Source organism: Sinohyriopsis cumingii, chromosome 17 (assembly GCF_028554795.1).
Source record: "Sinohyriopsis cumingii isolate HCF-2022 chromosome 17, ASM2855479v2, whole genome shotgun sequence".
In the NCBI taxonomy this organism is placed as follows: Eukaryota; Metazoa; Mollusca; class Bivalvia; order Unionida; family Unionidae; genus Sinohyriopsis; species Sinohyriopsis cumingii.
The window spans coordinates 68305028-68322712 of NC_142977.1; the positions used below are offsets into that span (position 1 = coordinate 68305028).

The 17685-nt window shown below is 34.0% G+C and overlaps 1 protein-coding gene across 7 annotated transcripts in view; it reads left to right on the forward strand.

Moving 5' to 3' along the window:
- Positions 1-17685, forward strand: part of LOC149779168 (spectrin alpha chain-like) — a 125054-nt gene that overhangs the window by 27628 nt on the left and 79741 nt on the right. For all 7 annotated transcript variants that reach the window (XM_089939732.1, XM_089939735.1, XM_089939737.1 and 4 more), the window contains 9 exons: positions 564-704; positions 2540-2623; positions 4415-4519; positions 5061-5152; positions 5940-6084; positions 9697-9813; positions 11949-12122; positions 13209-13310; positions 14723-14860. In XM_089939732.1, the coding sequence (XP_089795858.1) occupies positions 564-704; positions 2540-2623; positions 4415-4519; positions 5061-5152; positions 5940-6084; positions 9697-9813; positions 11949-12122; positions 13209-13310; positions 14723-14860 (1098 nt within the window). The remainder of the gene's footprint in view (positions 1-563; positions 705-2539; positions 2624-4414; positions 4520-5060; positions 5153-5939; positions 6085-9696; positions 9814-11948; positions 12123-13208; positions 13311-14722; positions 14861-17685) is intronic.

Below are 17685 nucleotides of genomic sequence, written 5' to 3' on the forward strand. Positions count from 1 at the left end.
TGATATTTTTTTTACACCTTACTGAAAACTGGTCAAACATAAGGGGAAAAATCAACTGCCTTACTGAGACGGTCTCATCGGGTTGGCAGGTCTGTAATTGTCTCAGCCTGGTGCATGACACGAGGGCAGTAATTGCTACAGATAGTAAGTGAAGGATATCATGATATTATATAATCCAAATATGATGTAAATAAAATGTACAAAATGATAGGTAATACTTCTTGACAAGGACATAATCCTGGTGCAAGAATGATAAATTGTGAAAACAGGTAAGAACGTGACATCACTGTCAAAATATGCATTGAATTGGATTAGGTTTTATGGTAGTTATAATAATAATAAAAATAATAAATGGATTGAAAATTGTATCTTATTCCAATGCTTAAAATATATACTTTTTAATCCTATATAAATCATGTTTCCAGGCCAGGAGTGTCATTAGCTTCACAGTGTGAGAAAAAAAAGATTTTGCGATTAAAATTTTAATGTCAAATATTGTAGTGTGCATGAAGGTAAAATCAGTTAATTCATGTTGATTATTATCAAAAACTTACAATTTACAGGCTCGACTGGATGAATTACACAGACTGTGGGAACTGCTACTTTCGAAGTTGGCAGAAAAGGGGACAAAACTCCAGCAGGCTCTGAAGCTTGTTCAGTTCCAGAGAGAATGTAATGAGGTCATGTTCTGGATCCATGATAAGGTATGTATGCGATGTAAATTTGACTTTCACTTTGACTTTAAAAACTGTGTTAGATGTAAGAGTCCATGCAAGTAAGAATCCATGATAAGGTACATATGCGATGTAAATTTGACTTTCACTTTAACTTTGAAAACTATGCTGTATGTAGAGTCCAAGCAAGTTAGGATCCATGATAAGGTACGTATGCGATGTAAATTTGACTTTCACTTTAACTTTAAAACTATGTTAGATGTAAGAGTCCATGCAAGTTAGGATCCATGATAAAGTACATATGTGATGTAAATTTGACTTTCACTTTAACTTTAAAACTATGTTAGATGTAGAGTCCAAGCAAGTTAGGATGTCATCTTGTATCAGTAAAGGAAATGGGTATTTCATACAAAAAGTGATAACTGTGTGCAATAATACTAAATTTTAGGATGTAAAGGGATTTAATGTTGGACTGGGCATTTATTGTCATAGCATCGCTGTCTGTTGTAGGATCGTTGAATGTCATAGGACCATTAATTATTATACGATTGCCAGGTCTTCAAAATTTCACTTGTCTGTTCGCAATTATGAGGCTGAGGAAATGTACTTGTTCATAATGTATGTCCATTGGACAGTTGTCATTTTAATTCCATTTAGTATTATGTATTATGTGAAGTAAGTAAATAAAATTGCTGCAGGACTAGTTAAAGTTCCAATTTGCTTGCCAATATCATCTGATCCTTGATTTTCATGCAAGAACTGATAATCATTGGGTCACTAATAACCATAGGACCACTGGTAGTCATGGGTCACTAACAGTCATTTGATCATTGATGGTCATGGGATTAGTTACTAATAGCCAAAGGATCACCGATAGTCATGGGGTCACTAATTGTCATAGGATCTCTGAATGTCATGTGATTCACTAATAACCAAAGGATCAATGTTAGTCATTAGTTCACAGATACTTGTAGGACCACTGATTATCACAGGATCATTAATACTTATAAGATCACTGATTGTCACGTGGTTATTATTAACCATAGGATCACTAGTAGTCATTGGGTCACTAGCAGTCATAGGATCACTGATTATCACAGGATCATTAATACTTATAAGATCACTGATTGTCATGCTGTTACTAATAACCATAGGATCACTGATAGTCAGTTGGTCACTAGCAGTCATAGGATCACTGATTATCACAGGATCATTAATACTTACAAGATCACTGATTGTCACGTGGTTATTATTAACCATAGGATCACTGATAGTCATTGGATCACTAGGTCATAGGACCACTGATTAACAAAGGATCATTAATACTTGTAGAATAACTGACTGTCATAGGATCACTGGTTGTCATGTGGTTACTAACAACCATAGGATCACTGATTATCACAGGATCATTAATACTTGTAAGGTAACTGATTGTTATAGGATCACTGATAGTCATTGGCTCACTAATAGTCATACGATCACTGATCATCACATAATCACTAATAGTGTGTTGCTTATTGTTTCCTTTAGCCTGTCCACCATCGATTAACATGTCAAGGTATGTTATATTACATGCAGTTCAAGAACAATGTCATCTTAAATGCATTAGAAAATGTAGCCAGGCTAAACTATTACTGGGTAAAGCATGAATGAAGTCTAAAATTTTGACAAGGAATCTTAACTGTCATGAAAGTTTCATAAACAGGTTATAGAGATTAAGTATATATATATATATATATTTATATATAGAGAGAGAGAGACAGAGAGAGATTAAGTATATATATATATGTATATATATCAGTACAAAGCAAAGGAAGTTAAGTTGTTAAAGGAAAGGCAAATAACTTTCTTCTTTCTCAACACAGGAGGCTTTCGTGACATCAGATGAGTTCGGAACTGATTTGGAACATGTTGAAGTCTTGCAGAAGAAATTTGATGAGTTTCAAAAGGTTTGTAATTTCTGTAATTATATTCCTCACAGTAAATGCAAAGAAAAGAAAGATATTAAGCAAGACTGTTCCCTTTTTTTGCAGTGCTCAAAGGGTTGAATATATTGTACAATATTTATAATATTGATTTACTTCTGTGGATTGGAATGATTCATAATAATTTTAATGCTTGAAAATTTTAAAGTCCATTCACCATCATGTTTACATTATCTGAGTGTACCCCTACTGAAACCTATTTTTCAGTCACTGCTTATATTTAAAAAAAATTTGTTTACTTTCATTATTGCAGTATGAAATGCACGATAATATAATGAGACAAGAGATTAATGGAAAACTTTAAAGCAACAAGCTAACACTACAGTGACATCAGACCTTTGAAGTTTATTCTGTCAAAGATAACAATATTAGATTTGTACTTTTCTGGAAGAAATTTTGATGATCTCATGGCCCTTCTCTGACTTTCACTTTGATAATTATTGAACATTCAGCTTTTTAATATAATTAACAGGATCGAAGAAAAAAAGGTATAACATTTTTGAAGTTTTGTTGGTGATCACATAGTCAGAATATAGTCATACTTCATACTAGGCAGTTTATAGTGAGTTTTGAATCATTTTCCCCTGGGAGGTGGGGGGCTACACATTTAACTTTTCATGTCAGTGTTCTTGAAAGTTTGTGCATTTATCTCATGACCACATAGGGTTTTGCTGAATACATTGTTATTCCTGAAAGCATGGAACTTGTTGAGTGAATGCATCTTGTTCAGTATTACACTCTCATCACAAAACTAGGTCACTTTGCGCATTTTTATGCTTCACTTGTGCTCAACTTCATAGGTCATTTTTTATGACTAGGAATGCACAGTTAGCAGTTTTAAAATCAGGGTTTCTAGTTACAAGAGTTTACCATGTTTTAACCTAGAATCTTTTGGCAGATGAAGTTTAATTCACATCATAGTTCCATTTCAGTTGTGATTCTAATACATTAAGTCACCATCTTTAAACGCAGCATATTTGGCTTGCAGCCAGTAATGTAACCAGTCTGACACGTAACCTATACAGTCCATCAAGCTAATGGTACAGTCAAGACAAGGGAGACAAATAGGAATACATTAGTATGCCAATACAATAACTGTCAAACTATCATAAACTTAGATATGGATATGGTTGTTTTTTTTGTTATATTAACTATTATCAGAAGAAAATAAAGGTTAAGGCCTTATGTGAATTGGAGCCCAGGTAGTATGTAGGGAAATAGATAAGAGAACTCTAAGTAGCGAATTTTAATGTCAGACACTTGGTGAAGCAGAACAGAACTATTGACAGTTTTGTCAAGCCAATCTAGGTATGCAAATAAAAGAAACCATATTCTATTTATAAAACACTCTTAAAGTTACTGTATTTGAAGCCTAAACATTGTTATCTGCCATTATTTCTGCACTCCAAATATTTTAGAGAACATTTGCCAGCTCATACATATCTTAAGTTGATGGTGTTACCCATAAAGAAGGAAAAAAGAATATCTAGTTTTTATCAGCTTTTTTCTCATGCCACTTATTTAATGTAGAAAATAATTTTCTTGATTATGTTTTATAGAAAATATTTTTCTTTATTGTGTTTTATGTCATTATTGCCAAGTCAACATTTCATGATCACTCTAGTCTGAATTTATTTTAGGCATGATAATTAATTTTTACTCTAAAGACTTGAGGCTACTAAAAACTTTGTATACGCTAATTGTAATTCTGGTTTGAAATCAGACATTGCTACAGTGTTTTATTATGTATTGTAGGATCTACAGAACCATGAAGATAAGGTTGCAGAGGTAAACAAGCTGGCTGAACAACTGCTTGATGAGGGTCACCCAGAGGAGGATACCATCAGACGACGACAGCAGGTTTGTGTCATGTGGCAAGAATAGGGACCTCATCGAAAGTATAATATATAGAAAGTCGGGGGCATATGAGGGGGAAAAGATTTGACATCTACGTGAATGTAGTTTGCACATAAAGACAAATGACCCAGTAAGAATTCACTGAGCATTAAACAGAGAGGGAAACTTGTAGTAGTGGAGAACAACATGGCAATTGTGGTTGATGTTAAATTAATTTTGAATGAAATAAATTCCACGACTTTAAGTTTAGTAAATTTAGAAAAATAATCTTTCAAAGCAGTAGCACAACAATTTGAACAGCAGTCTGTAAATAAAGTATTCTTTTATCAGAAGAATACTCAAGGGGAGTAAATCTTGTTGGAATAAATTAAAGGAATTCCTTATTAAAAACCAGTAAACAGAAGGGGAGTAATAATCTAAATCTGTTTATAAGAATGACTTTTTGGTGTCAGAATATGCTGAATTTGCCATAGTCTTGAAAATTTGCTGTGAAAATATTGTGATTAACAGTAATTAACCTGTTCTTGTTGTCATCCCATGACAGGAAGTAAACGAAGCATGGCAGCGCCTGAAGCAGCTCTCATTACTCAGACAAGAGAAACTTTTCGGAGCACATGAAATTCAGAGGTTTAATAGGTATGTTGTCAGTTATTTGATATTTCTTTTTTAATAGGTATTTTGTCAGATATTTGATATTTATTTGATCACATTACGGTCAGGGTCTATTCAAGAACTGAAAATTAAAGGTAGCTTCCCCCTAACTTCGTATGAAAAAAACGTGTACATTTCTAAGTACAGGGGAGATTTTAAAAAAGTAACAAAAGCCAGGCTTACAAGATTATGCAAGATATTAGTGCATTTGGTTGATTTATTGGTGTGATGTTTTGTAAACTTAGTGTGAATCTCAGTAGATTGTGACCTTGAATAGACTCTGAACATTCACATTTATTTGGCCATGGAGTATCATGCTATTAAAGTCTGACATGATGTAATAACAATTACCTTTAATTCATTGGTGTTTTCTTCACACAGAAAGTTGTCGTTTTGTATGATAAAATAGGAAAGAAAATATGAAAATTTATTTGATATTCCAATGTTGCTTTTTGTTTACTCGTATCAAATCCTATCATGGATCAGCCCAGGTGTGGTGTGTCCTTGATAGAGGTAGTATATTCCAATTGCCTGAACACTAAATAACCTACAGTTATTGCTGTGCTGTTAAACACACACTAAAAAAGTACCACTCACTTATATCCATGCCATCAAGCTTACATCACATTCTTGGCCATTTGCAGTGATCTTGACCTATTTGTGTTGCCTGAAAGTTATATTCAAGGCATGCCGTTGTTTTGACACTGTGTTGAATCAGACACACTTTATTGATTCTTAGGTTCAGACAGTAACACTTTGATCCTTTTTCCAGGGATGCTGATGAGACCATTGCCTGGATTATGGAGAAGGATGCTATTCTGTCCACAGATGATTATGGCCGAGATCTTGCCAGTGTGCAGGCTTTGCAGAGAAAACATGAGGGAGTCGAGAGAGATCTCGCTGCACTGAATGAAAAGGTATATTAAAAAAGTATTCTTATCAGTTTTTATGTTCACTTGTTTATATATGACTGCAGCAAGATATAGGTCAGAACTTTGTATCTTTAATAATACATTCGTTTGGGATGATTGTCTTTGATTCTCTATTTTATTTAGAACTTTATAATTTTAATTTTCCTGCAGATTATAGTGATCCCTCACTATTACAGCTTTGTTATTATCAGGGTTCCCATGCTACCTGGAAATCATGAAAAAGTCAGGAGAAATTGTAATTTTTTTTCCCAACCACGAAAAACCAGGGAATTTTTCACAACTGCTTGATGCCTGGAACAATTACGTAATTGAGTCATAACTAAACTGAGCGCGAGTTAAATGTATCAAGTTCTAACCAGAATGTTCGGAGTGCAGTATGGATCATTTGGGTGCTTGCATTAAACATGTATGCTGTGTCAATCCAAATGCTCAGTAGATTAGATTTGTCTAGTAGACTTTTATTTTCAAAGTCAGCTTGATATCTGTATCTTTCCTTACGTGGAAGGTATGAAAACCACTCTAGCATCACAATAGGCAAATTTTGGTGGCAAAGCATAGCCGTTTAACAGATAGCTTAGCAAACTTTAAATGTTTGATCAAGTGATACATGCATGAAATGGATTTGAAAATTACTTCTTTTCTCAGATATTGTATTAAAATTGTTCTGTCTTTAATCTGCTGGAAGACAAGATAAAACTACGTTATTGATGAAATGTGACCTGGTACATGCGATTTGCATTGCTAGTCGCATAAGTCCACAAATTTAACACCCACAATTTCAGAGGTTGTAGAGCAAAAATAAAAATATATTAAATGAAAGTCGTATACTGGTTGTAGTATTAAAAATAAAAAAATGAGTAAACACAATTTTTTTTCCATATTTATATATTCCGAGAAAAACTTATGGAGTTGTATCACGTGACTACCAGGTTGAGGTTTTCAGACTGGCCAGATTGATGGTTTTTACAGAAAGTATCTCCCTTTTCATTATATATATCTGAATTTCTCTGCAACAACATTAAAAGGGAGATTGTTGTTAATATCATGTGACTAATGGACCTCCAGTGTTGTTGTTTGAGATTTGTGAAGTGACTAGTAATGCAAATGGTGAGTACCATTTCAGGTTTCATTTTTGCCATATAATACTTGCCATTTCTGAGAAAATAAATCATTTTCCTATCAATTTCATGCAGGTACAAGCCAATATAAGTTTAAATTTTTATGGACCGCAGGTAAGCGACTACCATATGTCGCTACTGCACATTGGCTGCAAATTCCAAATCTTTGATATGCAATTGCAACAACCCCACACCACAACATAAATGTCCAAATATGACAAATGGGGTGGGGATATTCGAGGAAACTTGATTAGAAAACAGAGTGCTGTTCGTTTTAAACCAAATTTGTAGTCCAAACTGTTGAATATCAGAGCTGAAATGAGAATTTGTCGTCGCTTGTATTATGTATTAAAAAAACAAGGTCAGTCCCTGTATCGGTACAGGTTTGGGGACTGGGGTAACGAATTACAAGAAGACAAGTTTGTTTTACAGAAAATTTAGTCCCTTTTTATACAGCAGTCAAACTTTAAATCAACCCTTTTGAAAATGTTTTTTAACCAGATTGTCTTAGGGAGATTAGTTTGTTTGAAAAAAATCTTCTTTGGGATTTTAATTGCACATAAATTCAGTGTTAAACTCTTCATTACAAGACAAGATTCTAATTATTTGTGTTTATTGTTTTTTTATACTCTAAAGGAAATGTTTACTTTCTATAAGATGCATATATGTAAATATATTGCTAGAGAGCTAAAGGTTTGAAAGGAAATAAAACTCATTTATGTTCATTATGTTGTTCCCACTTTGCAACATAATGCAGGTCAGCTAAATAAAGTTAGAATTTTCATTTTGTACATTGAAATGACTTTAGATGCCACTTTATCGGACTGTAATCAAACTTGTTTTGTGTGATACATTTTGTGGTTTTGTTCATGATTATCTCTTCTGGCTTACATGTTTTGGAGAGTCTTGAAAGAGAACCATCTTTAGATTTAGAAAATGTATGTTTTATTATCTAATATGTTCTTTAATTCCATTCATTAATGGTCATATCTGAACCTTGAAAAAAATAATTTCATCCTGGAAAACCCCTGGAAATGACGCCTTAAATTTATCTTTAGAAAAGTGTGGGAACCATGTCTTATGAATTCTCCAACATAATGAATGCCAAATTTGGACTTCCAAATGAGTATTTGATAAAAAAATTCTTCATTACGATGAACAATTTCTGTAGACCCCAAATCATTTGGTATAGCAAGGAATTTTAATAGTAAGAATGCATTGGTTTTAGGAAAAAGATGTATTATTGTATTGTTACCAGTGCATGATTACAGATTACAGACTATGTTGTATTTTATTCTCAGAAATTTGTTATACATATATGTCCTTTAGTTCAAGGACTTGAGAACTGCTTACTTAAAACTATACAAGACCATTAGAGTTTGTTTATTAAAATGGAATTTTAGCTAATGTTAAATAATTGGATGAATTATTTACTGTAAAACCTACATTTATGAGACATCATCATTGACTGTCTTGTTCAGTGTCATGAACAGGTGCTTGCTGCATATTGACTTACTGATTATGGAGTCATAGAAAACCATATTCAGAAAATCTATTTAAATTAGGTATCCTTTAGGTCAGGTTTTACTGGAATAATTGGTATCTCATCAATTGCTTTTCATTGTGCAAAAGTTTTGCTCAATTTTAGTTCATTGTAAACAATCATCAGTGTGAATGTGTTTTCCAAGGACAGTATATACGTACATTATTATTGATGATCATTCATTACTTAGAAAAGTATGTGTCACTAATTGCTCATAAAATAATGGCTGAATTAGTTTTTAAAAATTATCAAAACTGGCACAAATGTCATGACAATAGGTCAGTTACAGAAAGAAAAGGATACTGTCTATAGTCACTTACAAGTTGTATATACTCATTTATAAGTCAAGTCCAACTGCAAAGTGTACTGACCCAGATCTGCTTTCAGATAATGTACTTGAGATCTGGGTCTGTGTATTTTGTTATGAGTAATCAGTAGAACAAACAACAAAGACCCAGATCTGCAGGTGCATTATGCTACTGCAGATCAGGATTGTGTGCAATGTGACTCTATAGGTGAGTATATACTGTATTTTGGTGAATGAATTATTACAGTATGACAATTATTTTAAAAATTATTATTATTATTATTATTGTTATACTTCTGCACAGCTAATTTACAAGAGCTCATAAATTGCTAAAGATTTCCAAAAGTCTCAAGACTATCATTTTTTTTCAAATGAGCATTATTCTGTTTATTAAAATTTTAGAAGTTTTTCTTATGCATTTACAGAGACAATCACAACAGATTATTTCAGGACAAATCTCTCCCAGAACTCTTAGTGTTACATTAGTGTAACAAGTAATCTCATGTCATTATCATCATAATGTAATAAATCATTTTGAGATGCACATTGGTTTTACAAATGAAAACTACCTTGCACACTACTCAAGGAAGTCTTTGTCCGTGCCTAAAATTCTACTGGTCTGTTTTCAGGTTACAGCCTTGGGTACTGAAGCCAAGAGACTGATGGACATCCATAGAGACCAGGCTGATCAGATCGATTCCAAACAGCATGAGATAGAGGACAACTGGAGAAGTCTTAAAACCAAGGTAGAGCATAACAACCTTGCTTATTGTTCAGCTTCTTCTTTTGAATTTAGAGCCATTATAATTGGCTAGAACTTGAATGTCTGCTTGTTCAGAGAATTATGCTTACAGAACATGATTAACCTTGAAATTTGGAGTCCCAAGAAGACTAAATGGAAGGGTGCCAAGACAACAGGTAGTGATGTCCTAGACCCCACACCAGTGGGGAAAATATTATAAACACCAAAGTTGGCTCACCTTGAAAATAAGTTTAGAGACACAAGGAATCAAGTAAATGACTTTTCAGGAGATTTTCGTTTTTATTTTCACTTATGCATACATCACAGTAATTTGCTGTCTCTAGCCTTTAAATTTTACAATATTTAACCAGTGAGAGAGGTGAGTGACATATCTTTAAAATTAGACCAAAATCATCCCTGAAAAAATGCACTCAGACGTTCACATTAGTAATCATTGGTACCTTAGTCACCATTCTGGACACACTGGGAACCAGCCTGGAAATGGGTGAACCTAAAATAGAGTATATATGGGATAGGTTCACCAGGATTGGTTAATAATGTAAGTTATGTTGTAGGAAAAAGAATCTTTTGAGAGCTTATCCTAGTTGTAAGTGAAAAAGAATAGAGACATTTTTTATACATGGAATTTAAGTCCTTTAACAGTCATTAGTTTGGACACTCATTACTAAAATTAGCACCTGACTCTTTGGCGCAGAATTGAAAGCACATGTTTCAAACACATGCAGGTCCAGAAAATGCTATGGCTCTCATTCTTTCCTCTACACAGAAGCTGACATCCAGGTTTCATCTATACTGATAAATATAGGTTTGATCATGAGCACTCAAAAATTTTAAGTCATTGAATTTTTAATATCATGGGTTTTGGATAAGTTTACTATGGGAACTGAATTAGTACTGCGAGTCCTTCAGAACCATCAATAATGATCTTTCTGTTAGTATTGTTTTTTTGTCTCCCTAGAGTTTCCATTCTAGAAAATTGTCTCAATTGTCAACAGATTTTAATCTCGTCCTGGTATTTCTGATGGATAATTTATACTGTAACACTATTTTTTATTTGCTTGATGATGATGGCTGTTTGTTTTGTTGTGGTTGGTTGTTAGCTCATGTAGCCACAAGACCAAGTGAGCATATGGTTTGGTCCTATGTCCATCCAATTTTTTGCACCCATTAACAGTTGCTGTTTTAAACTTTGCAAAAACTTTATCAATATTTACCAGATTGGGCAGAGAGCATAAACATTTTTAAATTTATTTCATGGATGCTAATCTGCCATCATTACTAGAAGTATAACAAACTTGAAATGACTTCTTTTCCAAAACTGGTTAGCAGATTATGACCAAAATTGACAGAAGATACATTTATGCATAAATGGCTTTCAGTTTTGTACAAATGATATTGATGAGCCTGTACATTGCTACAAATAGATAAACGTGGGTACATGGGAAAGCCTGTCAGTAGCTTCTCGTGGGATGGTGGTTCTTCCCTGGGTTTTCCTGGGTTCTTCCTCCACCAGTTATACTGGCCGCCATGTATAGCCTTTCTTGTGCTGAAAAATGGCATTAAACCCTAGAACAACAACAAGAACAACAAATAGAAAAACATTTAATCAGCTTTTCCCCCCAAAAAAGTGCTCAACTGAATGTGACCAAATTTTATAGACTAAATTTTATAGAGAACATCCAAGTAGAAAGAGCTTTCAGAAAATGTTGCTGATATGCCATCAGAGATGGATGGAAATATAAGATAGAGAAAATTTTAAAAAATAATTGTTTTGCCTACTTTGGGCTATTGCAGTAAAAGATATCAGGGACCCAGTGAAGGCACTTTATTTAGGGTTACTCATGTATTGATGCAGTATAGAATTTTCTTGTCATGTCAATATGAAGTCTTTGAAATCAAAGTACCCTAGCATAAATTTGTTAAAAACTGCCTTCTCTGGGTAATGTATATGTTTAAATGGAACAGCCCGTAATAAACATGATTGGAAGAAAGTTTTAAAGAAAGCATCCCATTGATCCAGACTCCCTTGCCAACTGTTATTATATTTGAATATTAGGCAGATATCAACCAGGTAAGTGATCCCATGCCCACTTGCTATCTTCTGATCCTAATTTTCAGGCTGCAGAGAGGAAATCTCGCCTAGATGATTCGTACTATCTCCATCGATTCCTAGCAGACTTCCGTGACCTTGTTTCCTGGATCCATGATATGAAAGCCATCATCTCTGCGGATGACTTAGCCAAGGATGTGGCAGGTGCAGAGGCACTTAAGGAAAGGCACCAGGAACACAAGGTATCTTCCTTTTTATAGGTCAACAGAACAATTTGTTGTTGCTTGCAAATACAGACAAGTCCATTTCAACACAGTGAAGGGCAGTATATTTTTTTGGACTGAATAAGTTAGAAATGCAACAAAAAAATTTAATTTAATGATTTGACAAATGTTTTATTACTAAATTTGTATACCTCCACTATGAAAGCAGAGGGGAACTTATTGCTTTGCTGCTGTATTTCTTAAATACAGTTTTTGTCCTGAATTCATTTTAGTGTAATAGCACAAGAACTATATGAAATTTTGCATACACTGTCATAATCAAGAGTAGATAGCTGTTATTAATTATAAGGCCAGTACAGCAGTTTTTATATTTTATATACATTTTTGAACTGTTTTTACTTGGATTTGTTATTGACAAAATATTTATTTTCATAAGTAGGTTAAAACCACTTGAGGTAGACAAATGTGGTTTTGTTGGCTTGTTTATATTCATATCTAGATAACGTGGTTTGATTTTCAGATCATTACAGCAATGTTTCATTATTTCAACAAATCAGCTCAATTTTAAACTTCAGGAAGATTTTCAAATATTTGCTTTGAGCTCAATGTAGGAATATTGGGTGAGGTGGACAAATATAATTTTGTCTGTATGTTTGGATGCATAGATTATGACCTGCTTCGTTTTTCTTATCTTTATAGCAACTTTTAAAATTAAATTTGTCTCAGATTAATTGTGTATTTACTTGGTATGCATAGTCAGAGGTATGAGGTGATTAATCTGAAACAGCTAATTTTAAATGGAATGATCCATTACAAACTTTAAATGGAATGTTCCATTACAAATTTTAAATGGAATCATCTGTTACAAAATTTTAAAGGAAATGATTCATTGCAACATTTTAATTGGATACGGTTCATTACAAATTTTAATTGGTATGATCCATTGCAAATTCCTATGTCAAATTGACTGCTTCTTTGTATAATATATATAAAAAAAACATTGTAGGCCTCCAGATTACATTTACTATTACAAAAGGAAGTGATATGGTTTGGTTCTAGTGTTCAAATCCACATCATTCACTGAATCTTAATTTTACATTCCAGGGAGAAATAGATGCTCGTCAGGACAGCTTCAGTGCCACATTAGAGGCAGGAAATAAACTAGTAGAATCAGATCACTTTGCAGCTGATGATGTGAAAGAAAAGGTAGGATTTTTCAGGCCCCCCCCCCCCCTTACGATGTTGATATGTTTGGCCAATGTAATAAGCAGATTAGTGTTCTTGCTGTAAGTAAGTTAGAAAGTATAACTGTACTTGGGATTTGCTATCATAACTGTGTGTACATGTGTTGATGTACATGTATATATGGGCCCAACTTGGCTGTGTGGTGTAAGATACTCGCCTTCACAGATCACTGAGATATCACCTCTGCGTAAAGTTTGAGTCTTGGCTAGTACAATGTGGTTACGTGAGAAAGCTTGCCAGTAGCTTCCTGTGGCTTGGTGGTTCTTCTTGGGGTTTTCCAGAATCCTACCAAATGTACTGTTTCTGTCTCTCTGGATAGTAAAATGGATATGGCTGGATCTAATTAGCAGTGTTTGATTGATTTCATGTCCAAGATGTCTAATCACTATCTAGGTTGGCCTTTATTTTACTGTGGAGATGACAGCTATACTTGTATTTTTGAATTCTTTCAAAAACTCCACAACAGAAAATACAGATTTCATTTTGGTTTGGATTTCATTTCCTCCTCACTGAAAGCCTTGCAGAATTTTTAATTTGACAACCCATTAATTTCCCAAGTGTTACAGACATAATTTTCTCACAAATTTAGACAATTGTTCTGTACTGTTTACTGCCTGGTCATATTGGTATTAACGGTATTTAAAGGGTAGATAAATCAGTCTGAGCTGTCTTGCAGTCACCTGTTTCAGAATGTAGATCCATTATGTGACTCAGCACTCTCTGTATACATGGCTGAACATGTGGAATGAAACTCCACAAACAGGTTCTGGTCATCAGACCCATCATTGGAGAGTAGCTTGAATTGTATAGAACAAATCACAGAAATGAGGTGGTATTGTGCCACTCGTGTATTGAACACACCTGATGTATGGATACCTCCTGAATAGTGAAACTTGACCAGAGAGCTTATCTTGTCAGTAGAACACATTCTTACTCATTGTATTGACTTCCACCATGTGAGATGTGAACTCATTTAGGAAACTTTTTGATGAAGTACTACCAGAGAAGGTTTTGGACCTGTTCAAAGAGTGCTGTTTATATAAAATATTGGACTCTATAGATTAAGTATGTTTACCAATATCTATTATTTTATATACATGTATATAATATTTTCATTTTTTTATCTGCCATACACTAGAACTACATGTTTTTATATTGAAGAATTTATCTAAGTTTTTGTAGTAATGTGAAATTTATTGGAGAGAGTTGAAATATGTCCCCATTTTGGATATTATCTTAAATAATTGTCAGTTGAACATAAGGCAGATGAATTACATTGGATTGGCGTGAGAATTGATTCCAAAGCATCAGTCACATGTTCAAATTTAACTGATAGAAGAAATGCCAAAGCATTGTATACTGTCCAATTTCAGCTTCAGACACTGCTGTCAGAGAAAGCCAGCCTGTATGAGCTTTGGGAGGAGCGTATGCTTCTGTATGACCAGTGTTTGGACCTCCAGTTGTTTTACCGTGACACAGAGCAAGCTGATGCATGGATGACCAAGCAGGAGGTACATATATATGATATATATATGTGAGTGTGTGTGTGTAATAGAACAGTGAAATGTTTTATGTTTAAATTGTATTAAATGTTTGATTGTGTAAGTTTTGCAGCTCATCATTGCTTTTATTATGAAGATGTCGGATGCATTATTAACATGGTTTTGTTTGTGGTCCAGAAATACAAGAAAAGTAATGGAATTGTCTTTCTTTCATTGAAAAGACCCATATGTTAACTACAGTAAATGTCTGTAGGTTCGTTTAAATAAATACATTTTTGTCAAGCCCACTTAAGAGGAAGCTCAGAAGAGTTATCTGCATGTATGCATGTCCAGTCACATGTGTGTCCATCCACTCCAAAGATATATCTGTGTATGTGCATGTGCATGTCCATTACACAGAAGAATTATCTATGTGTATGTGCAAGTCCATTACACAGAGGAGTTATCTATGTGTATGTGTGTGCATGTCCATTCATTGTCAAGAGTTACGTGTCCATTCACTACTGTTTTCTATGTGTGTGTGTGTCAATTCACTCAAGTTTTCAGTGTGTGTGTGTGTATGTGTATGTGTGTGTGTTGTACATTCACTATTATCTGTGTGTATGTATGACCATTCAGTCAAGAATTATCTTTGTACATGTCCATTCACTCGGAAGTGTTATCTATGTGTGTGTCAATTCACTCGAAAGAATTGTCTCTCTCTGTGTGTATATATGTCCATTCGTTTAGAATTATCTTTGTGTATGTCCATTCTCTCAGAAATGTTATCTTTGTTTATGTGATTGTGCCATTCACTCAGAAGTGTGTGTACATCCATTAACTCCAAAATGTTATCTCTATCTAAATTCACTCAAAAGAGTTGTGTATATGTGTCCATTCGTTCAAAAAATGTTGTCTCCATTGTGTGTCAATTCATTCAAAAGAATTATCTATGTGTGTTCATTTGTCTGTCTGTCCTTAAACTTGGTTATATCCCTTCCCTGTATTTAAAAGGGGTGGGGATATAGTTGCCATTATGTCCATCTGTCTGTCCAAAAAATATTCAGTTATAGAACATAACTTTCACAATGCATATCTTTATGAGACATGGTACATGTTACAATATTGGTCTAAATATGTTTTGCTTTTCACAATTTAGTTCCCTTTTTTCCTGTTTTTGTCCTTATTTCTGTCATTCATCTTTGTGGTCAAGATATGTCATTGCTATTTCAATTTATATTATTCCAGTGGTCAAGATATACCGTTGCTATTACAATTTATATTATTCCAGTGGTCAAGATATGCCATTGCTATTACAATTTATATTATTCCAGTGGTCAAGAAATGCCATTGCTATTACAATTTATATTATTCCAGTGGTCAAGATATGCCATTGCTATTACAATTTATATTATTCCAGTGGTCAAGATATGCCATTGCTATTAAAATTTATATTATTCCAGTGGTCAAGATATGCCATTGCTATTAAAATTTATATTATTCCAGTGGTCAAGATATGCCATTGCTATTACAATTTATATTATTCCAGTGGTCAGGATATGCCATTGCTATTACAATTTATATTATTCCAGTGGTCAAGATATGCCATTGCTATTGCAATTTATATTATTCCAGTGGTCAAGATATGCCATTGCTATTACAATTTATAATATTCTAGTGGTCAAGATATGCCATTGCTATTACAATTTATATTATTCCAGTGTTCAAGATATGCCATTGGTATTAACAATTCATATTAAACTTGTCCAGATGTGCCTTGGCTGGACTAGTGGACTAGTAGCCTTTGGTATTTACAATTCATGTTAGATTTGTGCTTCATTTGTGCCATTGCTATTTATAAATCATATTAGACTTGTGGTCCAGATGTGCCATTGCTAGACTAGTGGTCCAGACATGCCTTTGGTATTTACAATTCATATTAGACTTGTGGTCCAGATGTGCCATTGCTAGACTTGTGGTCCAGACATGCCTTTGGTATTTACAATTCATATTAGACTTGTGGTCCAGATGTGCCATTGCTAGCCTAGTGGTCCAGACATGCCTTTGGTATTTACAATTCATACTAGATTTATGCTTATATTATTTCAGTGGTCAAGATATGCCATTGCTATTGCAATTTATATTATTCCAGTGGTCAAGATATGCCATTGCTATTACAATTTATAATATTCTAGTGGTCAAGATATGCCATTGCTATTACAATTTATATTATTCCAGTGTTCAAGATATGCCATTGGTATTAACAATTCATATTAAACTTGTCCAGATGTGCCTTGGCTGGACTAGTGGTCCAGACATGCCTTTGGTATTTACAATTCATATTAGATTTGTGCTTCATTTGTGCCATTGCTATTTATAATTCATTGCTATTTATAATTCATATTAGACTTGTAGTCCAGATGTGCCATTGCTATTTATAATTCATATTAGACTTGTAGTCCAGATGTGCCATTGCTATTTATAATTCATATTAGACTTGTGGTCCAGATGTGCCATTGCTAGACTAGTGGTCCAGACATGCCTTTGGTATTTACAATTCATATTAGATTTGTGCTTCATTTGTGCCATTGCTATTTATAATTCATATTAGACTTGTGGTCCAGATGTGCCATTGCTAGACTTGTGGTCCAGACATGCCTTTGGTATTTACAATTCATATTAGACTTGTGGTCCAGATGTGCCATTGCTAGACTAGTGGTCCAGACATGCCTTTGGTATTCACAATTCATATTAGACTTGTGGTCCAGATGTGCCATTACTAAACTAGTGGTCCAGACATGCCTTTGGTATTCACAGTTCATGTTAGACTTGTGGTCCAGATGTGCCATTGCTAG